Genomic DNA, 23,164 nt, shown 5'->3' on the forward strand with positions numbered 1-23,164 from the left:
AAAGATAATTGAAAAAAACAATTCTAAACAGTAGTCGGGAACAGTCTGTTGTAAAACCTGCTTTGTTTAGCAGCAAAATAAAATAAATAATAGTTTTTGAACTTTACAGCCCTGTCTTGTTATCAGCATTATTTTCTCAGCCGAGGAAAAGTGTTTTGGTCTCTGTTTTCAGGAGAGTTTGGCTGCATCAGTCTGATTCCTGACTGCCTCATTTGCATAGATATCAGAACTATTATTTTTTTTAACCCATGCCTAACAACTAACCTGAAAGGATCTGGCTTACAGAATGCTCTTCATTGCGTGTTACAGTACCCCACAACTGCTGTGTGCAGTGAATGCATGATGTAAATGGCTTTTGAAATGTAAATTTAGTTAGCTATTACTGTACTTTATACGATTGTAGTGAGCAGTCAAATTATACTAAATAAAATATGTTTTACTGAAATAATGTTTGCCACCATTTATTTATTGAAATTTTACAATTATGTGATATGCAGTTTCCTAATTAGTATCTCCTGCAATCTGACAGATGGATCCCTCTAGTGTGCCACTTCTGGCATGGCATTTTGTGATACTGCAGGGGGCTTTGAACCCCATGCTGGCGTTCTGCAGGGGAGATGTGGTACATTTTCTCTTGGTAAGGCTATAATCGGCTATTAACTGCTTAGTGATAATTTTGTCTTCTCTTACAGTTGTTACCTGTTTCTAAGGGATTATCAGGCATTTTCATTTACTGGAAATGAAATTTTGTGATGTCCTTCATGCAAAAAACAGTATGTTGCCATCTTATGGTAGTATTTAGCTTACCATTTTAAATCCAAATATGATAGACCTCTTTGGTCTTCCTCTGCAGATTCTTGGGGGATAAGACATTGGGCCATATTCTATTCCAGATGAGAAGTAGCTTGCAAATGCGAGCTACTTATCACCTTGCTACCGCATGAGGATTAAAAGCAAATCCTATTGCTGGTTTCACTTGTGTGATGGCTGTTCGTTAGGGAGCATTACTCAGGCTAAAGCCTGACCGATGCTCCTGTATCCCGGGCAATGGGGAGCGAGGTTTTGTGCTGCGGTTCTGTCCTTCAGCACCATGGTACTGCTGCCCTGGAGATGCATGCGACACGCCGAACATCCACCGCCATCTTCCCCCACTGCATCCTCATTGGTCCAGACCGTGCACCAATGGGGATCCCCGACGGGAGCTTCAAAGATGCTTCGCCAAGGCTCAGAGATAACAGCGACGGGAGTTGCAGTAAGGGGCAGAGGATGCGGGGTGAGTTGCTCAGCTGCGTGGGTGCCCGATTCAGCTGCAGGGAGGTTCGGCGCTGCATGGATGAACAGACTGGGAGCTTTGGGGTCTACTTTATTAAAGGAGTCCCCCAGGTGCAGCAGCGGAAGACGTGTGTTAGGGTGTTTAGTCCTACTTTTTGCAGGTCTAAGCTAACACTCACGTCTGATGAGAATCATCGCTTCCCGGCAGCATGAAAAGTGTAATAGGATAAGGTGTAAAGAACTTGGTGGGCGATAATATTGCCCAAGTGAGGTTTATTAACACCCTTGCTAGGGCTAAGTGCAGTTGGATCGATTATCAGACTCGCAAGCGTTTAACCTCCCTGGCTGTACGCAGTTAAAGTGGCTGCGTACGCGGGAGGGATTTTTTTGATTACATTTTTTTTTGTATGTTAGCTAGCACTAGGCTAGCTAACTATGCTGCCCAAGCCCCCGGCACCGGACTGACCCCCCCCGATCGCCGCCGGCAACACTCACCCGTCCGCGATCCCGCGAGAACCGCAGCTTCCCAATCAGCATTACTCGTCTCTATGGCGAGGATCGGACATGACGTCATGCGCAGTTACGATCCTCTCCATAGTGAAGCCGGGTGCTGATTGGGAGACTGCGCCATCGCAGGATACCTGGGGGGTACGTATATCGGCGATGATCAGCAGCGATTAGAGGGGACCGGAGGCACTTGGGGGGCATAGTTAGCTAGCAAAGTGCTTGCTGAATATTCTACAACAGGTTTTATTTAAAAAAAAATCCACCCAGGGCCATGCGATCCCCTGCGGCGGCTAGCCCGACACTGTGTCGGGCATACCGCCAGGGAAGTTAACACTGGCAAGTCTAACAATTACTTAAGGCCCATTAAATCACATGTTCCCTAGACTTGTCCCTTTTTTGTAAAACAGAAATTTGCCTTCTTAAAACAAGAAGGTATGTAGCTACTCTGTCTATACTTAATGTGGCAGTCCACGCAGTTCTATGGTACGTAATACCCTTGGTGAATTCTTGCAAATAGGATTCTAAGGGTCTATATCCACGGGACAGTATTGCAATAAATCGTTGATCAAAAAGTAATTAAGCAATGTTTAATGGCTACAGATTAACAGCGACGGTCATTTATTTTGAATGACCATAAGAGCATAAGAGCCAATCACCAAGATTTAATCGCCTTTAACAAAATTTTGTGCAACATCATTCAAGGGGCACTACAGCGAAACTGTAAAATTTAAAATATATGCAAACCTATACAAATAAGTACGTTTCTTCCAGAGTAAAATGAGCCATAAATTACTTTTCTCCTATAGTGCTGTCACTTACAGTAGGCAGTAGAAATCTGACAGAAGTGACAAGTTTTGGACTATGCCATCTCTTCATAGGGGATTCTCAGCAAGGCTTTTATTCTTTATAAAGATATTCCCTTAAAAGGATTTAAACAATGATGCTGGCCAGCTTCCCTGCTCCCTACACAGTTTTTTGGCAGTTGGACAGAGCAACTGCCATTCACTAAGTGCTTTTGAAAATAAATATATCCCTGAGAATCCCCTATAAAGAGATGGACTAGTCCAAAACCTGTCACTTCTGTCAGATTTTTACAACCTACTGTAAGTGACAGCAACATAGGAAAAAAGTAATTTATGGCTCATTTTACTCTGAACACAATGTACTTCTTATTTGTGTATGTTTGCACATATTCTACATTTTACAGTTTTTCGCTGTAGTGCCCCTTTAAGTGACATTAACCACATAAGGACCACGCTATTTTGTGCTGATCTGTGCTGCGTGGGCTCTCCAGCCCCCAGCACAGATCGTGTTGCAGACTTCCCCCCCCCTTTTTTCCCCACTAGGGGGATGTCCTGCTGGGGGGGGGGGGCCTTCCTTCTCTTTCCCTCCCTTCCCTCCTTCCCCTGGGCGGCGCAGGACGGCGATAGGCTTCAGCCTATCAGACTGCGGCGACCCCGGCCAATTAGAGGCCGGGGATCGCCAATCTCCTTTACGGCGCTGCTTCCCCGCGTGTTTACATTTCGCCTGCGACCCGCAATCGGAGGCTCGCAGGCTGTTCACAGAGACACCCTCCGTGAACTGACATGGAAAAGCGTTTCCATGCAAAACCACTTACGACCTGCCGCCGCCTATCGGCGTTAGGCGGTCGTTAAGTGGTTAAAGGTACACTATGCACATATTCTAAATTTTACAATTTTTCGCCAAACATAGATAAATAAGAAGTACGCTTTTGTCGGAGTAAAATGAGCCATAAATTACTTTTCTCCTATGTTGCTGTCACTTACAGTAGGCAGTAGAAATCTGACAGAAGCGACAGGTTTTGGGCTAGTCCATCTCTTCATGGGGGATTCTCAGGGATTTATTTATTTTCAAAAGCTTAGTAAATAGCAGTTGCTCTGTCCAACTGCCAAAAACTGTGTAGCGAGCAGAGAAGCTGGCCAGCATCATTGTTTAAACCATTTTTAGGGAATATCTTTATAAATAATAAAAGCCTTGCTGAGAATCCCCCTATGAAGAGATGGACTAGTCCAAAACCTGTCACTTCTGTCAGATTTCTACTACCTACTGTAAGTAACAGCAACATAGGAGAAAAGTAATTTATGGCTCATTTTACTCTGGAAAAAAATGTACTTATTTGTCTATGTTTTGCACATATTTTAAATTTTACAATTTTTCGCTATAGTGCCCCTTTAAGGTATTTTCTCTGTTGTGTGTGGAACAACTTATTGAGCTCTTTTCATACTCATTAAATAACTGACTAATTAATATAAATTCTGCCTGCAGGTGAAGAGAGATGAATCTGGGGCAATTCATATTAACAAACAGAAACAGCTTCACTTGCACTATGATCTTATTAACTTCACAGTAAGTATGAATTGTGGTATTTGTTGTGATATGCATTATATGCTTAAAACCTGTAATAGTTGTCTTAAAATTTAATGTGATACAAACGACCGCCAAAAGAATGTGTGATTAATTAATCTGAAATCTTCTCATGGGGCTTGGGCATTTTCTGTTGTGTATCTCGGCTCCAGTACACACAACAAGATCTGCAGGCAATCTTTTAGCGACTGATCAATCTGGCGGGGAATGCCAGACCAACATTCACACGTGTAGGATAGCTCCAGAATCTGATCTTTTGTTCCTTGCTGGTCCCCTGAGCTGCACACAGGGATGGGGGCTGAAATATTCACTACCAGCTATGTCCCATCCACATGATCAGTTGCTTCCCACCCATGTGGTGAGCTGCTCCCCACCTCACAACCAACTTACATCCACTACAGTATGAAATGATCCTGCATGACACACTGTGTGATCTGTGTAGGACCAATCATTATTTACCACAACATTCATTTCCAAGATAACCCAATTCAATTTTAAAAGATACCCCATTTTGATCAGATCTTTCATCAATCAGGATTGAATATTGACTTTTGTGTACCAGCCCTTCTAAATAATCACACCACATAATTCATACAAAGCAGATTCCAAATACGTTAGGATAAGTTAGTAAAAATATGAAAAAACAAATGTGACCATTTGCAAATCATTGAAAACAGACTTACATCAGTGATGTGCCTTACATTGGGAAGGTGATTATATATATATATTAAAACGTATACGTAACGTAGTTATCTGGGAAAATAAATCTGTCTCTCTGGTGTTCCCAGCACTGATGACACTGTGGCTCGCCCACTTGCTTGACACAAAGCACTCCCCCTCCCTGTGAGTGCTAACACTAGGCTGCTTTCTTATGTGTAATGACATCATCATTACCTGGAAGACATGAACTATACTACCCTATTATAATATCCTAGATTTACCAGAATTGAATTTGCAAGTAGTACAATAATTATATAAAATGTTGAAGCTGATACACCATCGTTGTTTGTTGAAAACTGGCTGCTGATTTGTAATTTTATGCCCGCAACAAGTTTTTCCAAAAAGATGAGATATGACAATAAAAACCTGGACAAGTTGAGTAATTCTAAAGTAAATGCATGATGAAACATCAAACAATTGGTATAAGAACAACATCCTAAAGAAGCATGAATCTCCCAAAAGTAAAAATGGAGAGCACAGTTTATTGCTACATCCACATATTTCCATGGACAAATGAGCATATATTTAAAAAAAAAAAAAAAAAAAAAAAAAAAATTAGTTCTCACATTCAACATTTGTTATTTTCTATTCGTACTATTTCCAATTAAATATATGGTTCACATGAGTTGCATTTTATAACGCTCAAAATCCAAAGTTATGTGTGTAACGCGCACTCTCACGCTCTCTCTCTCTCTCTCTCTTTTCCTGGCCCATTCCTCCCTCCCCCTGTCCCTCTCACTGCCCCCTCCAATCACCGGTCCTCTCATGGCCCCTCTCTCTTTGTGTTGCAGTGGATAAATGCTCGCACAGTAGCACTTCTTGACAGTGCAGAGAAACTTCATGTCATTGACAGGCAGACACAAGAAGAGCTGGAGACATTGGAGATATCTGATTTCCAGCTTGTGTACAACAGCAGCCACTTTAAATCTTTGGCCACTGGTGGCAATGTGAGCCAGGCCTTGGTAAGAAATGTTAATGTGTATGTTTTACTTTTTTTCTTACAGTATAAAAAATATAAAGCTGAACAAATAACTCATTTTTGTGCCCATCTAAACTCTGGCCACAAATACATCACAAGCACATGCAAATTACAAAGCAGCCCCATTTATGCAAGCTTTACCTGCTGATACACAAGTGTAGGAAAGGGGCACCCTGGTGTTAATAAAACGAATTAAAAACAGATAAAATCAAAAGATGAGGTTTTTTTTAGTTGAGCACAGGCAACGCATTTTGCGTGTCTGAGCCCGCTTCATCAGGCCAATAACAGTGCCTAAAATGGTAAATAACAATTCTCAATACATACTTTCCCTTTCAGAAACAACATGCATGGTAATCAAATGTATAGAAAAGCAGAATAGTTGTAAACAACAATTCAATGAAACACCAAATAGAGGCTAAAAATGTGTTCTGTTCAGCAACACCAGACCCATATAGGGGACGCATTGCAGAAGTGCATACACGTATGTATATTAATTGAGGATTAAATTGTGTTAAAAACTATAATAAAATCATAAAAAAAACACAATATACAATCATAGTTGCAGTTGTGCATAAAATTAACAACTATATGAATGATAACAATATATTTCAAGAATAACAAAAATAAATTCAAATCTGTTTAATATATGAACTAAAATAAATATGTCTACATGTATAAAGACAACATAAGGCCTCTTTCCCACCAGGACGTTGCACTTTAGGGGACGTTATGGTCGCATAACAAGCCCCTAACGCAACGCCTGGTGGTGTTGGAGGTGGACGCCAGAGTGAGCCACGTTGTGCGGCTATTGGTATGCCTTTTTTGTCTCATACCTTGCGGGGACCACGTGATCGGAACACTTCGCATCACGTGGTCCCGCCAGCCAATCAGCGGCCGCTCAAAATCCAAAGTTATGTGTGGAACGCGCACTCTCACGCTCTCTCTCTCTCTCTCTCTCTCTGGAAGTTGGGTAGGGGACCCCACGACATTTTTGCAGAGGGGGCCATGATTTTTAGTTAAGTCCCTGAGTGCCAAACCTCATCCACTGCAATAAATGGGGATCCTGGTTTCCAAATTTGCATTTTCATGTTCCCTAATTTGCATTTTCTCTTGAAGTGTATGATGCATCTTCTGCCCCCCCTTCCCAATTCATCCACTCATAGGTATGTTGTTTACTTAATAATAATAATAATAGATGGCAGAGCATTATACATTTTTAAAGATATGTTTATGCATGTATCTTTAAAAATGTATAATTCTCTACCATCTCTTTATTATTATGATTATTACTATAATTATTATTAATAATAATAATAATAATCTCAGCTTATCAGCTCAGCAGCGTAAGGTCCTTACTTATCAAGGTGGGCTATCCTGAGAATAAATTCCTGTTTTCTTCGTTATGCAAAAAGTAGCAAAAGATTCACATTATGCCTTTATTTCATATACAGTACCTAACATGTTTATGATATGCATTTTGAATGTTTACCTTTGCAGGCTCTAGTAGGAGAGAAAGCTTGCTACCAATCAATCAGCAATTATGGAGGACAGATCTTCTACCTTGGGACAAAGGTATTTTGCTTAGAATGTTCTTTAGACGGGGGGACAAGGGGAAAAAATGTTGGTTAGGTTCAAAGATGAGTGTATTTTACACACAAAAGTACAGTTATCTACTTTCAGCCTTATACTGGGAATACACGGTTCAATTCTGAGCCATTAAGATTGCTTGATAGATAATTTCCGACATGACCGATCTCCCGCCCGATCGTTTCCGCGCTCGATTCTGGTTTGAAGTGAATGGAAAAAGATAAGAAAAAAGAGCGGAAGATGAGAGAATTGACTGTGGAATCGAGCGGCGAAACGATCGAGAGGTAGAATCGAGTGGCAAAATCGAGCCGTGTATGCCCAGCATTAAGTGCAATAAAAAAACTAAACTGGCCCACTTCCTAGAATTGCTAAATACTGAGACCTGAAGCTCCAAGAGTCCACACTGACTATTGCAAACGGTAGTGCTGTTATCTACCGGACACTCAAATAACCTAGGAGGTTGTGGGTACACGGGGCTTGGGTTTCCAACATTACAGCCATAAAATGTTATTGTCCCACCTACTGCTATCAGAAGTCCCATCTTCTATTTAACATCCTAGCTTCTTTGGCTAGACAGTAGATTAACTTCACTATTTGTTAAATATGCCCGTGTGTATGGAAGGAGGACTAGATCAGTGGCCAGATCACAGTATCCTATCATCCTATAGCCTTGTACACATGTATGAGGACTGTCGCCTGCAGGGATTGGGACTCGAGCAACAGTTCAGGGTCAAGTTCTGTATGAGCTAGCAACACGTTCTGTTGCTATGGAGGGGGAGGATAGCTGACAGAGCAGCACGGAATAGTAGTTGGGAAAAACGAGTAGGAAAACGATGTCTATGGCCGAGACAGTCTGCCAGGCTGATCGCTCTCCGGTGCATCGAGCAGGATTGTGCGCCGCTGTACACATACTCTGACCAGCCACCTTGGCCAGAAACCGTCTAGTGTGTGTACAATGCTTTAGTAGGAGGTCCAATTTTTGTATGCACTGTTAGGTGGAAAACTGTATTTATGTGTAAATACAGTTATTCTTTAAATCAAACCCGTAGTGAGAGGAATATGCATGCTGACATTTATTTCCGTTTTAAACAATGCAAATTGTATGGCTGTCGTGCTGGTCCTCTCACTCTAATACTTTTAGCCATAGACCCTGAACAAGCATCCAAATCAGGTGCTTTGACTGAAAGGGAACCTGAAGTGAGAAGTATAAGGGGAGGCTGCCATATTTATTTACTTTTAAACAATACCAGTTGCCTGACAGCCCTGCTAGTCTTTTTGGCTGCAGCAGTTTCTGAATCACACCAGAAACAAGCATGCAGTTAATCTTGTCAAATCTGACAATAATGTCAGAAATGCCTGAACTGCATTTGCTTGTTCAGTGTCTATAGGTATTAGAGGCAGAAGATCAGCAGGGTAACCAGGCAACTGGTATTGTGTAAAAGGTAGTAAATATGGCAGTCTCCATATCCCTCTCGCTTTAGTTTACCTTGAAAATTCACTGGATTAGCCACATGCTTGTTTTAGGTGGGGGATTTAGTTACTACTGACGCATGAAAGATCAGCAGGATACCAAGTAACTGGTATTCTTTAAAGGGACCCTGAGCAGACCGTTGAAATGAAAATCTGCATTTACCTTGGGCTTCCCCCAGCCCCCCATAAGCCCGCAAGGTCTTTCGGCATCCTCTGGGTCCCGCTTGGCGGCCCCATTAGCCCGGCGAATTTGTGTGCAACTGCACATGTGCGACCTGCCCTCGCACCAGCCTCTATCATGCACCCTTTGATGTAAACGCTTATGGCAATGGGCACGTGATCAAGCCGGGTGAGCAGATGGGCCACTAATGCGCAGCCGGACTAACAGGGATGCCAGCGGGACCATGGAGAGGACCCAGAGGACCGCTGAGGGACCTCGCACGCTACGGGTGGCTGGAGGAAGCCCTAGGTAAGTGCAGATTTTCATTTTAATGGTCTGCTTAGGGTCCCTTTAAAAAGAAATAATTATGGCAGCAACCATATGCCTCTCACGTTAGGTGTACTTTAAGAAACAGATTTGAGCTGTTACTTTTCTACTGCTTGTGTGAAAATGAGCTTGTCTCACTGGCTGTTATGTACATAACACCTGCAGTTTTACAAAACAATACAAGAACATTTCTATAGCGCTTTTCTCCCATAGGACTTAAAGTGCTTTTTTTTATACTTTTATTCCTTGAATTATACATTTTAACTGTCTGGTAATGAATATGGATGTAGTAGTAATGTCACCCACTGTTACCTTGTATAGTTAGCAGTACAAGCCATGGGTTAAACTGTGTTTGCATTTTACGCTTGTCTTGTTGTAGCTTTAAGACGTGACACTTCCGCCCTCTCACTCACTTTCTCTGTTCATATCACTCAGTAGATCTCTCTGACTTCCTTCTTTAAGCCCCCTCTCTTAACACTGACTGTCTCTGTCTCCCACAGTCTGTCCATGCAATGATGCTCAGGAACTGGCGTGAGGTAAGGTATACTGTGCACTGGCATCTCACACATTTCCTGTTTTGGAAACAAACTGCTGTTTTACACAGTTTTTTATCATTAAAATGGGCAGTTATGTTAATTATGCAGATAGAAGTATATAGGCAGCATGGTTAGTTCTGTTACTTTGCAGCTTTTGTGCCCACTTATGAAGTTTGTATGTTCTGTATCTGTATGTCTTTATGCTATCCATAGTTATGAGATAATTCACCCATATTTGGCCAGATAGAGCCATAGTCTCTTATTTATGGCTTCCCTCGTAGTACTACAGGTTGAGAGCTGTCCAAAGCAGGTTAGAAAACCTTCTTCACTGGTTATTGTATTTTTAATACACTGGCACTGATATATCTGCATCAATGTTGCCTCTCACCACAGCAAACACAAGCATGCTTACTTCAAAAATCCTGTTAACTTACTGCATGCCCTGGTTAATAAAAAGCTGTGAGTGCATTTGGGTTCTGACTTAGGGTTCATCTCCACTGAGTGCAAATTTGCATTGTAAAAATTCGCATTAATACTGAAAGCAATGCAATTTCATGAAATACTTTCCATTGAATTCTTCTTTTGTAGTCCGTTTCGATCTCCCCAAAAATCGGGCTCTTTGTTACAGATTTCCATGTTAATTTCCCATGTAATTAATTGTCAGTTACACTAGAGCAATGTGAAAATTCAGAATCAGAATCTTTTATTTCGCCAAGCACGACTTGGTCGTGCCTGGAATTGGTAGTGGCAGGTACAGGGCTAATGTGAAAAACAGGACATACAAAACAGACAATTTATAAAGAATACAGCAGGTAAGCATAACAAAAACATATCAAGTGTGAGGAGAGCCCATAGAGTTCAGAGTTGACAGCTGAAGGGATGAACTCTATGGACTCTCCTCACACTTGATATGTTTTTGTCACATAAAAATTTGCATACTATAATGTGAAACTTCGCATATGGAATAATGCAAGTGAAATCTAATATCCTTGTGGAAACTGGGCCATAAAGAGAACCCAAGGTGAACCTTGGGTCAAAAGTCAAATACTTACCTTGTGATTGTGCCATCCTGTGGTCATCCACTGCTGCCAGGGGCCCTTCTGCACAGGACTGTACTCCTCTTAATGCGCGAGTGTGGCTGGATTGTTTGTCGGATTGCTTTGGGGGAGTGGCAATTATTACTGCCAGCCAGTGGGCACACCAAGGAGGGCCGGGGCTGCATTGAGGGACTAAGACGGCTGCTTGGGGCTGGAAGAAGCCCAAGGTGAGTAAAAATAGATTGTCAGTGTTCGCCTCTGAAGTCCTTTAAGAACCCCAGTTGCTCCCGGTTTTAATTTTGTGTTGTATGCATGAATTGTCTTCTTGAGCTGGTATACAGTGTTTCCCCGAAAATAAGACACTGTCTTATATAAATTTTTGCTCCAAAAGATGTTCTAGGGCTTATTTTCAGAGGATGTCTTATTTTTGGTGGAAACACTGGTGGTTTTCCTATACAAAATGTATATACTGCATGCCATGCTGAAACACAGAGCTTGTGGTTTGCAGATTGTGACTCTCGCTTACCAACATGATCAGCAGAATCAATTTCTTAAGAGTATATTTCTTGCAGGCAGAGAACTCTGTCAGGCTCCCCAGAGCTGTGATAGGATAAGCTGTGTGTCCTGGGAAAAGGTGAAGAGGTGAAGTGCTGCTGATGCTTATCAGGACAGATCAGGAGGGCTGGCTCCAACAAAAACACAAATTGCCTGACACACGTATACAGAACTGTAGAACTCACATTATACTGCTGCTCTCCAGTAACCAGGCTTTGTATTGAACGTGACTTGCTGGTGTCATGTGGGCTGCTGCCTATCTAGGCTTGCATTCAGGGGAGGGCTTATATTTCAAGCATGCTAGGAATTCCTGCTAGGGCTTATTCTCAGGGGATGTCTTAGATGATTAGAGGAAACACGGTGGAGTGGACCAACCCTAAGGAGGGAACATTGATGATTGGTGGTTTGGCTTAGGGCTGGTTCAGACGGGCGTTTTTGTGGCGTTTAACGCAGCGTTTCAGACGCAGCGTTTTTTGGGATCTACTGCCATCCCATGCAAGTGAATGGGAGCGTTTAGAGCTGGCTTTTGCAGGCTTTCATGAAAGCCTGGCAGTAGATCCCAGCGTTGAGTCTAGTCTCAAAAGCAACATGCTGCTTTCAGAGGCAGTAAACGCGAGGAAACAATAGCAGAGACCAGAACTGCTAGCCTTGAACGCTTTTCAAAAGCTTTCAAAAGCTAGCTTTCAAAAGCTAGCTTTTAAACGCTGGCGTTTGAACGCAATGCCAAGCAAAAGCTCAGCAGACGCCCGTGTGAACCAGCCCTAAATTTAGGAATGCTGCACAGCTATTTTGATCTTTTCTCTGTGGAGAATCTAGCTTGTGTACAACTGCCCCGATCCTCCTTGGTGTCTCAACCAGTCATAAGGCATGCAGATCGTCTCAGTTAAGCGCATGTCGAGGGCATTGCTAGCAAATGTAGCACCCATATTTCATTCAGAACAGGTCAGATTTTAGTTAATATGCACATTGCATATGCATGAAACAACTCTAGATTTAATTGATTAAAAGGATTTGCAGCTCAGAAAATTGTGTTTTTGTCCTCTGCAGAGAGTTGATCACCTGCTGAAGCAAGACTGCTCCAATGAAGCCTTGGCTTTGGCGTGGTCATTTCATGAAGGCAAAGCTAAAGCTGTTGTGGGTAAGCTTAATAAATCTCTTATCTCAAGCTGTATTGTTTCTTATTAGTAAAGGATTGATGACTAGAAATCTTCAAATACATATTATGTGTGATAATAAATTTATTAGTTTATGACAGGAGGTGTTCTTTATTGTGCCTCTATTATTCTCTCTCTCTCTGTAGGTCTCTCAGGGGACCCAAAGAAAAGGAAGAGTGTTGTGGCTGATAAGGTGAGATTTGGTCTAGATGTTCTTAAACAGGAAGAGCCCTGTGCAGGAAATAAGGTTATGTTTGTGCAGAGGTGTCTTAAAGAGAACCCGAGGTGGGTTTGAAGAATATTATCTGCATACAGAGGCTGGATCTGCCTATACAACACAGCCTCTGTTGCTATCCCAAACCCCCCTAAGGTCCCCCTGCACTCTGCAATCCCTTTATAAATCACAGCCACGCTGCTGACAAACAGCTTGTCAGAGCTGGCTGTGTTTATCTCTATAGTGTCAGTCTGCTGCTCTCCCCGCCTCCTGCAGAACTCCAGTCCCCGCCTGCATCCCTTCCCTCCCTGCTGATTGGAGGGAAGGGACGGGGGCAGGGACCGGAGCTATGTAGCAGGCGGGGGAGCAGCTGAGACTGACACTACAGATGTAAACACAGCCTCACAGCTGTGATTTATGAGGGATTGCAGAGCGCAGGGGGACCTTAGTGGGGTTTGGGATAACAACAGAGGCTGGGCTGTATAGGCAGATCCAGCCTCTGTATGCAGATAACATTCTTTAAACACACCTCAGGTTCTCTTTAAGCCCGGTTCACGCTGCATGGATGAAAAACTGATCAGTGGAACAGATCCGTTTTTAAAAGGCATCAGTTTTTCATCTATGACCCTCCTTTCCATTAAAGCACACTCTATGCGTGTCTGTCACTCCAAATTTATTGCAGCCTCCCCAAACTTGCGGTCTGTTCAGCCTAACATGTCAAATGTATCTATTCTAACAGAGCAATGTGAACTGATCCTATTGATTAACATAGTAACCAGTCACCTCCTTTAGGAGCCGGTCCGTTTTGTTCTGCTAAACCGAACATTTTTAGTGCCAGTGTGAACCATGTCTTACTAGTCTACTCACTGAATAAGGAGATGGATCACCAGAAAAGACAAACTTCTATGTCTTTTGTTTAGCAGATTCTGGTTTTACAAAGTATCCAGTTCTGTTAAGGTGAACAAGAACCTCTGGTATTTTTTGGTAGTAGACATAAAAATTGAAAAAAGCCCCGTGCTGAAAGACCTTTGCAAGTACAAGGTTTCCCTAAGTGTACTGCGCAAGTGCCGTTCAAGAAAAGAATGAATCGTTTGTGCACAGTACACTTACAGTGACGAACGTGCAAGTGAAATGGGCGCACAGAGGGGTCGCGCATGCGCAGTAGCAGTGATTTCAGACGAAGTCGTCGCTCTAACGGAGCCACCGGGGAAGAGTGGATGGAGCCTGGAGGACACTAATGGTCTTTATGGCTTTTTTTTTTAGTCCTGCTCAGGGTCCCTTTATAGAGAACCTTAACTGAGAGGGATATGGATGCTTCCTTTTAAACAATACCAGTTGCCTGGCAGTCCTGCTGATCTCTTTAGCTGCAGTAGTGGCTGAATCACACACCTGAAACAAGCATGCAGCTAATCCAGTCTGACTTCATTAAAAGCACCTGATCTGCACGCTTGTTGAGGGCCTGTGGCTAAAAGTATTAGAGGCACAGGATCAGTAGGACAGTTAGGCAACTGGTATTCTTTTAAAAGGAAAATCCATATCCTTTTCAGTTTTTGGTTCCATTTAAAGGCTAATGCACTTAACGTGGTTGAGGGACTACTGACCCAAAAATGGAATAGCATGCAAGACAAGTGGCAACCATATGTATTGTGCTAAAGTGCACAGGCAAAAGGTGGAAGGATACTTAGCTCTGCCCAACATGTTTTCTACACATGTACTCCTCTGATGCATTGGGCGGAGCTTCGGGATGCATGTGGTCAGCACATGTATAGCTGTTTCTGATATGCTTGTTTTTAACTTCTAAATGAGGGTGCACTACTTATAATTTTTTTAAATAAAAAGAGTTTTTTACACAATGGTGAGCTCTGTAGGATAATATTCCTTCGGGAACTGAACGTTACATGCAAGTGCCGAGAGATTACTCCATTGAGCACTGCTGCTGTCTTCTAACGTGGGCAGCAAAGGAAAGGGTAAGAGGCCAGTGTGTATGCATGTGAAGGAAGTGAACAACTGGGCTTATTTGTGTGGTGATAGAGATAACATAAACATGCACTGTGGCTGTCTGTGGTGCAGCACAATAAGAGGGTGAGTGGCTGTGAGATCTGAAAGCCATATGCAAGGTGGTGGAGTCTATTCAAACGGATTGAGGTGGCTGTTTGAGTCACTGTTGTTTTTGAACACAAGGGGGACTATTTTTCAGTTAGAGTATTACGCTATGTGTCTCTTATGGTTTCTTTGAGGTTCTGAGGATTTGTACAAGAGAAAGAATGTGCTATTACAAAGAGAAGATGCATGTGAGCACAGTTTTGGAAAATTTAGACTTTGATTTTTGCACTCTGTTTGTTGAAGCACGTGGAATTACAAACCACGATTTAGAGATGAGTTTGTATTGCAGATTGTTTACTTTTTGAGACCTATATTGTTTTCTGGCATTATTTGTATTTTATATGTATGTTAATGGTAAGCAGCGAACTTTAATATCCATTATAATGTGAACATATACTGCTAGCCCTACTAAGAATTTATCTGAAGTCCTTTTCTGTTTTCCAGCACAGCAAGAGTTAAAAAACTTGAGTAGTTATCTATACAAAATAGCTGGTCTAACAGCTTGTCGAATTCAGTTCAGTTTCCTGAAAAGTAAATATAAGCTTAAAGCCTGTTATCTGTCGGGGGAAGATAAAGTAAGACAGCTTTAGCGGAGGAAAATTAAAATGGTCACTACTTCTGCTTCTGTTTTAGCTTAAAAGGCAGAGTGTTGTTTCTAAACAGCAGCTGTGACAGTTTCTAAACAGTAGCTATGACAGTCTGATGAAATTTTAAAATAAAGCTATAAAACTGAAAATAAAAATGACTTTTTTTCTGTACTAATAATGTTCTGTTTATCATCCATACTACACATACAATTAATTATCTCATATGTTTAATTCCTATACTTCCTACCTTCCTTCCCAAGGGCAGAAATAGGGAGATAGGAGTGAGGTTGGCAGAGGACAAACTGAATTACCAAAGAGGGGGAGTGGATAAGGGGAAATGGGCAAAAAGATTGTGCCATGGAAATAGGAGACATATTTTTAGAATGACTCCCCCCAATCACCCGCTATGCAACTCTTTGCATTTCTCTGTATAAGTAATGCATAAGTCACTGTTAGCCTTTTCCCTCCTATATAAGCAGTTCCTCACAAGTACAAGTTTTAAAACCAAGAAACTGTGAGAAAAGGGAAGAGAGAAGGAAAAGTTCAGCCTAAGAGCAAGTGTGCCTAAAAGGCAAACACTAAAATCACCATTATGTCTATGCAAACCCAGACCCAAAAGTGGAAGAAACTGGAGTATTTTGCTAAGCAAAGGGGCTCCATATAAACAAAGGTATAGCCCCACCACTATAAGTGCTGTTATTCTTTGTTTTCCATTTGCCATAAATATACCGTACTTCATGGCTGTACAAATTATTCTTTTAGTTATGGTAATGGTAATCTAGATGCTAGAAAATATTTATTATCTTTCATAATCCTATGCAGGTGCAGGACTTGCCTAAAGCTCTTATAATTAGGAAGCTTGTTTCTCTCTACTTACTGATGTTACAAATCAAACTGCTCACAGGTACCGTAATCCTCAAGAAGTAATTCCCATCAAGCTCAAGTGGATTGAAACTATTTAGAGAAAACTGCTATGACGGCGATTTAGTCAATGGAGTTGATGAGCTGACCACTGGGTATTAAATACATTTTAACAAGCAAAATAAATTGGTGGACTGAATAAGCACTTTCTGATCGATGTGTCATTTGAAAAAAATGATGTCTGTGTGGAGGAGGAATGAGTCAGGAGACTGTACACAGGTTCTCAATACTGGCTTCTTCAGCATAAAAAAGGAGTAAAAAAAGCTTGGTGATGGCATTTCTAAATTCGACTAGACCATAGCTGGCAGAAATTATATCCACTGAGAATGAAGGGAAATTAAAGAGGTTGGAGATTTACTTAAAGAAAAGTCCATTGAAATGCAGATACATTGAACTGTGTTCACTTTAAGGGGCTTGATGCACTAAACCGTGCAATTTCGAATTTACGCGCAAAAACGCAACGGTTTTTGCGTGCAAATTCACAATCGTGCGCAAATGCAAAAACGCGCAAATGGCTGTGATCTGAGTTATCGTGGTTTAGTGAATCAAGCCCCAGGTGCATACACATGTCCTGGAAATGCACAACATGCACAGGACCAACTGCACAACCCGACGTATCCACATATCTAGACAGCTAAATGATCAACTAATTTACCTACTGCGCACGCAAGCGGAATGACTGACTACACATTCAAAACAAGTACAAGTCGTTCAAATGACTTGTACACACGCATCAACTGCACAGTATCAGACCAACAGTCGTGTGAGTAGATCCATCAGTTGGATCAGGCAAACTGCCTGTTATCACTCGCTCGTCTTGTCGTTTGTACGCGTACACACGTCTGATTGTCGTCCAGCAGACTTAAGTCAGACGACAGTCAGGCAGTTTGGCTGAGCGTGTTTATGGGCCTTTAAACATCCCCATTGAGTGTAAAATGAACTTTAAATAATTAGGAATTTCTTTGCACAATACTGAATGCCAGTGGCGTACCTAGGGCATTTGACACCTGGTGCTGGGTATTAAAAGACACCCCCGCCATAAAAAAAAGTGACTGTGGCATGCTAAACGTGACATGGCGGGCAATGCCATGAATAGGCTCCCCTGGTAGCTAACAAAAAATGGGTGTGGTTATAACCTGCGGCGCGCCATGACCGGATGAGGGTGGAGCTAACTAATTTAAAGTGAACCCGGGATGAGAGTGATCTGGAGGCTGCCATATTTATGGAGGCTGCCATATTTATTTCCTTTTAGACAATAGGCAGCCCTGCTGATCTATTTAGCTGAAGTAGAACTGAATTACACCAGAAACAAGCATGCAGCTAATCTTGTCAGTTCTGACAATATTGTCAGAACCCCTGACCTGCTGCATGCTTGTTCAGGGTCTATGGTTGAAAGAATTAGAGGCAAAGGACCAGCACGGCAGCCAGGCAACTGGTATTGCTTAAAAGGAGATACATATGGCAGCCTCAATATTATTCTCACCTCGGGACAGTGGGCCCAAGTTTTGGTGAGCCTTTCCCCAGCAAATTCACATAATTGTGCAGGCTTTCTCAAGAAAATACACATAATGTGAGCAGATTTGCCCAGAAACTACGTTCAATCATGTCGGCAGATTTGACCAGAAAACACGTTCAATCATGTCGGCAGATTTGATCAGAAAATACGTTCAATCATGTGGCAGATTTGACCAAAAAACACGTGCAATCATGTCGGCAGATTTGCCCAGAAAATACGTGTAATCATGTCGGCAGATTTGCCCAGAAAATATGTGCAATCATGTTGGCAGATTTGCCCAGAAAATACATGCAATCATGTCGGCAGATTTGCCCAGAAAATACGTGCAATCATTTTGGAAGATTTGCCCAGAAAATGCGTGCAACCATGTCGGCAGATTTGCCCAGAAGATACATGCAATCATGTGGAAGATTTGACCAGAAAATACATGCAATCATGTTGGCAGATTTGACCAGAAAATACATGCAATCATGTCGGCAGATTTGATTTGAAAATACATGCAATCATGTGGAAGATTTGCTGCCACTGCCCCAGTATAGCTAGTATAGTTGCCCCCAATGTAGCTAGTATAGTTGCCCCCAGTGTAGCTAGTATAGTTGCCCCCAGAATAGCTAGTATAGTTGACCCCAGAATAGGTAATATAGTTGCCCCAGTATAGCTAGTATAGTTGCCCCCAGAATAGGTAATATAGTTGCCCCCAGTGTAGGTAATATAGTTGCCCCCAGTATAGCTAGTATAGTTGCCCCCAGAATAGCTAGTATAGTTGCCCCCAGAATAGGTAATATAGTTGCCCCCAGTGTAGGTAATATAGTTGCCCCCAGTATAGCTAGTATAGTTGCCCCCAGAATAGCTAGTATAGTTGCCTCCAGAATAGCTAGTATAGTTGCCCCCAGAATAGGTAATATAGTTGCCCCAGTGAAGCTATAGTTGCCTCCAGTGTAGGTAATATAGTTGCCCCAGGTATGGGGGAAGCTTGGAAGGAGGGGTGGCGGGGAGGGGGTCCAGACCCCCCACCTCCCTCACCTGGGTCCTCTCCTTCTGGCACTTCCCCCTCCTAATTAGTAGCAGCTTAGAGCAGGCAGAGAGGACTTACTCACCTGCTTCCTGGCGATGGCTCACAGCGTCATCCTCACGTGACACTGGTCTCCGACTTCTCTGTCGCTTACTGTGCTTCCGCCAATCAGGAAGCACAGTGAGCGGCGGAGAAGGCGGAGACCAGCGTCACGTGACGATGACTCTGTGCGCCATCGCCTTGAACGCAGGAATTAGGTAAGTCCTCTCAGCCCGCTCCTGCCCACTGCTACTAATTAGGAGGGGTGAAGCGCCAGAATGAGGGGACCCAGGTGAGGGAGGTGGGGGGTCCGGCCCCCCTCCCCGCCACCCCTCCTTTCTGTGTTGTGTCCCCCTCCTGCAGTGCACAGGCCTCTGTGGGAGGCCTTGATGACACCCCCTGGGGCGCCAGACACCCGGAGCGGGGCGCCCCTTGCCACCTTATGGTAGGAACGCCACTGCTGAATGCCTAACTGGAACACCATAATAAATCGGGCCCCCATACAAACCAGAGATCACCTGACATAATGCTGATCTGGACTGGATGATCTATTGTTTGATAACACAGGTTTTAAATCTGACATGCAGTTTGATTCTCTGAGGAATCTGTTTTATTATACTTATGCAGAGGGCAAGTAAAACATTTACTACCGTTTAGATGCCCCTGTACCGGAGCAGCTTTGTGATCCTGCAAGCCTAAACTGGAATTATTAAAAATAGTCGATTAAATGACAACAGTTTTCCTAACTTGGGTTATATTACATTATAACTAGGAAATGTTACTGAGAGTACATGTTCATGCTGTAAGAACTTTTTTTCTGATGAATTAAAGGAGTGCTGTGGAAATTTCTTTGATGGTGTGTATCTAGGTCTCACACTTTTCTCACTGCTTTTCCATTTAAGCTGACCACCCCTGAGATCTGCAAGTTGTTTATGAGCCAGGTACTCAGGTGAGATCAAAAGGGCAATTTTTTACAGTGAAAGAAGTCCAGCTCTGGGAACCACCTATCTGTGGTTTATTGAACTGAGTTTTGTGCTGCAGAGACTTGTATACAGTAATTCTGTTGGTTTTGGTTGGGACAGCCAATAGTTTTGCACCCAATAGAAAGGATTCTAATGTTTAAAGCATACCTGAATGGAAAGTAAAGTTATGAAATAATTAATTGTATGTGTAGCAGCAATGGAAAATAGAACCCCCCTACAGTCTCATATTCCTGTTATCAATTTAAAGAGAGTCTGAAGCCATAATAAAAATGGCTTTTTTGCTTATATATAGCAGGGGCATGTGTGCCCCTGCTAAAACGCCACTATCCCGCGGCTGAACGAGGGTCCTTTCCCCTCCAAATCCCCCCCCTGCAAAATCACGACCAACTTAGTTGTAGATTTTGCTACCCCTGTGTGCTTCCATGTGAGGCAAGGCTATGAGCTGCAGCCCTGCCTCACACGCGTCTATCAGCAGCTGATCTCCGCCTCTCCCCCGCCCCTCTCAGTGAAGGAAGACTCGTGTGAGGCAGGGATGCAGCTCAGAGCCCCGCCTCACACGGAAGCGCTCCCCGGACAGCAGAGGGGGGATTTGGAGGGGAAAGGACCCTCGTTTAGCCGCGGGATAGCGGCGTTTTAGCAGGGGCACACATGCCCCTGCTATATATAAGCAAAAAAGCCATTTTGATTATGGCTTCAGACTCTCTTTAAAGAGAACCCGAGGTGGGATTTCATTATGTTAGTGGGGCACAGAGGCTGGTTGTGCACACTAACACCAGCCTCTGTTGCCCCATGGTGTGCCTCCATATCCCCCCTGCGCGCCGCTATACCCCCGCAGTGCTGGCGACACACAGCGTGTCGCCAGCACAATGTTTACCTAAGCGCTGTCTGTCAGCGCCACTCCCCCGTCTCCTCAGCATCGGCGCTACCCGCCCGTGTCCCTTCCCTCCCGCTGATAGGAGGGATGTGACGTGGGTGGGTAGCGCCGACGCGCTGCGTGTCGCCAGCACTGCGGGGGGTATAGCGGCGCGCAGGGGGGACATGGAGGCACACCATGGGGCAACGGAGGCTGGTCTTAGTGTGCACAACCAGCCTCTGTGCCCCAGTAACATAATTAAATACCACCTCGGGTTCTCTTTAAGGGGTTACATTTTAACTCTGAAGCCTTTACAGCATCCATGTCAGTTTGACCTACACTCTGGTTCATTCAGCTGAGAATAAAATGAACATTAGAGATAGTAGAAAACAATACATAGAACGGGCTAATAATGCCTGTTTTACCCAGGCTTAATACTTTCAGCTCTCTCATGTTCTCAATGGTGTTGGCTCACTCAAATAAAGCCTAGGGACAAAAAGTTAATCTGCTAAACTTTTGTATTGTCTTCTGATGTCTTTATACATATTAATCAGGTCTCCTCTGTTGTATCTTTTTCCAAGATAAATAATCCCAGTTTAATCATCCTTACTCATTCCATCCTTCTGATTAATTTATCTGCCTTTTTTCGTACTTGCTCTAGAATGTCTTTATCTGACTTATAGTGTGATGCCCAAAACTGTATCCCACACTTGAACTGATCACAAATGATGTTTACAGTGGGAATAGTATACTAGCATCTCTTGATTTTATGTCTCATTTTATTTATCCTAGAATTATTTTTGCTTTTGCTGCTGCTGCATGGCATTGTATATGCTTGCCCATATTGGCCATTTGTTGACATGCTGTTGTAATATGTCACTATGCTGTTTGAAGTTGATAATTCTGCATAATTTTGTATCATCTTGACCTAGTACTGACCCTTGCAGCAACCCACTGCTATCAGTTTCACATTTTGAGTGTCATACTTTACCACTGCTCTTTGTCTTCTGCCTCTTAGGCCACGGTCACATTATCAAACGCGGATGGCCATGCAACTGGAACACACGCCATCTGAGTTTGCATGCATTGCGTAGCTGATCTCATTCACTATACTGAATGGGTCAGCCATGCGTTTTGTTAAAAATTGTACAAAAAAAGCAGGCAGAGAGTAGTCAAATTCCAGGCAGACATCGGTGCAGGCGGTAGGCAGAGAGTAGTCAAAATCCAGGCAGAAGTCAGTGCAGGTGGACACACACACACACGCACACTTACACACACACACTCACACACACTTTTCCTGCGTATAAAAGATGTCCATGTCCGCTTTAAATTTAGCCCTGCCGACGTCACGCTGCAACCGCCGCACTGGTGGGCGGCCAGGTCCCCGGCCAGAAAAGGCTGCAGACAGCCGGGGACAGAGGCTGGAGTCCCACTGCGCAGCGCCGATCGCGCCTGGACTCCTGAACAGCATGTAAATAATGTATTTCCCTACCCCGACCTGAGCTCGGGCTTACCGATCGCAGCTCAATTTTCCTACACTGAACTCAGGTCGAGGTTACCGCCAGGGAGGTTAAGCAGTTCTTTAGCCACGTTCACACATTTTCTCATAGTCCCAGTAGCCTCAGCTTCTGCACCAGGCTGTTGTGGGGAACGGTATTAAAAGCCTTTGCAAAATCAAAGTATACTACAGTTCTTGCTTTCCAAGATCTTAATTTGTATTAACCACTTCATAAAAGCTGAGCGTATTTGTGAGATAGGATCTGTCTTTAGTAAACCCTCACTGTTGAACTAGAATTAGATAGCCTCACTACCTTCAAACAAGCAGGCTCTAAATAGGCTTACTACTATATATATCATTGCATATCTAATCATGACACATGTCAATTTCAGGTATACTTTAAGTTATAGTTTTAAGCTAAGTACCTACTGCAAGACTGAATCATCGCAAACTGGCGATAAAAAAAAGTTTCCACAAAAGGATGTGGACAACAGCAATAGACCGCACGAAGAAATAAATTCTATTTTGATGCCTGTATCTTGTACAAGATTGGATGGTGCTCGTGAAAAGTGGTCTCTAGATGTTGGCCTACTCTCAGATGTGGAGTGGATGGATGTATTAAGGGCTATGCATGGTATTCTGATTTCTGCGGTGGCTAGGTTTGCACATTTAAAACTTATTTATCGGGCATATTATACCCCCCAAAAGCTACATAGCTATTATCCAGTAAGGTCAGATAGGTGCCCTAA

At 43.1% G+C, this 23,164-nt stretch overlaps 1 protein-coding gene across 2 annotated transcripts in view; it reads left to right on the forward strand.

Annotated features, from left to right (window-relative positions):
* VPS8 (VPS8 subunit of CORVET complex) overlaps window positions 1–23,164 on the forward strand; it is a 457,588-nt gene that overhangs the window by 134,452 nt on the left and 299,972 nt on the right. For both annotated transcript variants that reach the window (XM_068245033.1, XM_068245032.1), the window contains exons 13-19: window positions 530–637; window positions 4,066–4,146; window positions 5,676–5,846; window positions 7,361–7,435; window positions 9,908–9,943; window positions 12,583–12,673; window positions 12,836–12,882. In XM_068245033.1, the coding sequence (XP_068101134.1) occupies window positions 530–637; window positions 4,066–4,146; window positions 5,676–5,846; window positions 7,361–7,435; window positions 9,908–9,943; window positions 12,583–12,673; window positions 12,836–12,882 (609 nt within the window). The remainder of the gene's footprint in view (window positions 1–529; window positions 638–4,065; window positions 4,147–5,675; window positions 5,847–7,360; window positions 7,436–9,907; window positions 9,944–12,582; window positions 12,674–12,835; window positions 12,883–23,164) is intronic.

The sequence above is a fragment of the Hyperolius riggenbachi genome, chromosome 7, assembly GCF_040937935.1.
Source record: "Hyperolius riggenbachi isolate aHypRig1 chromosome 7, aHypRig1.pri, whole genome shotgun sequence".
NCBI classification, from domain to species: domain Eukaryota; kingdom Metazoa; phylum Chordata; class Amphibia; order Anura; family Hyperoliidae; genus Hyperolius; species Hyperolius riggenbachi.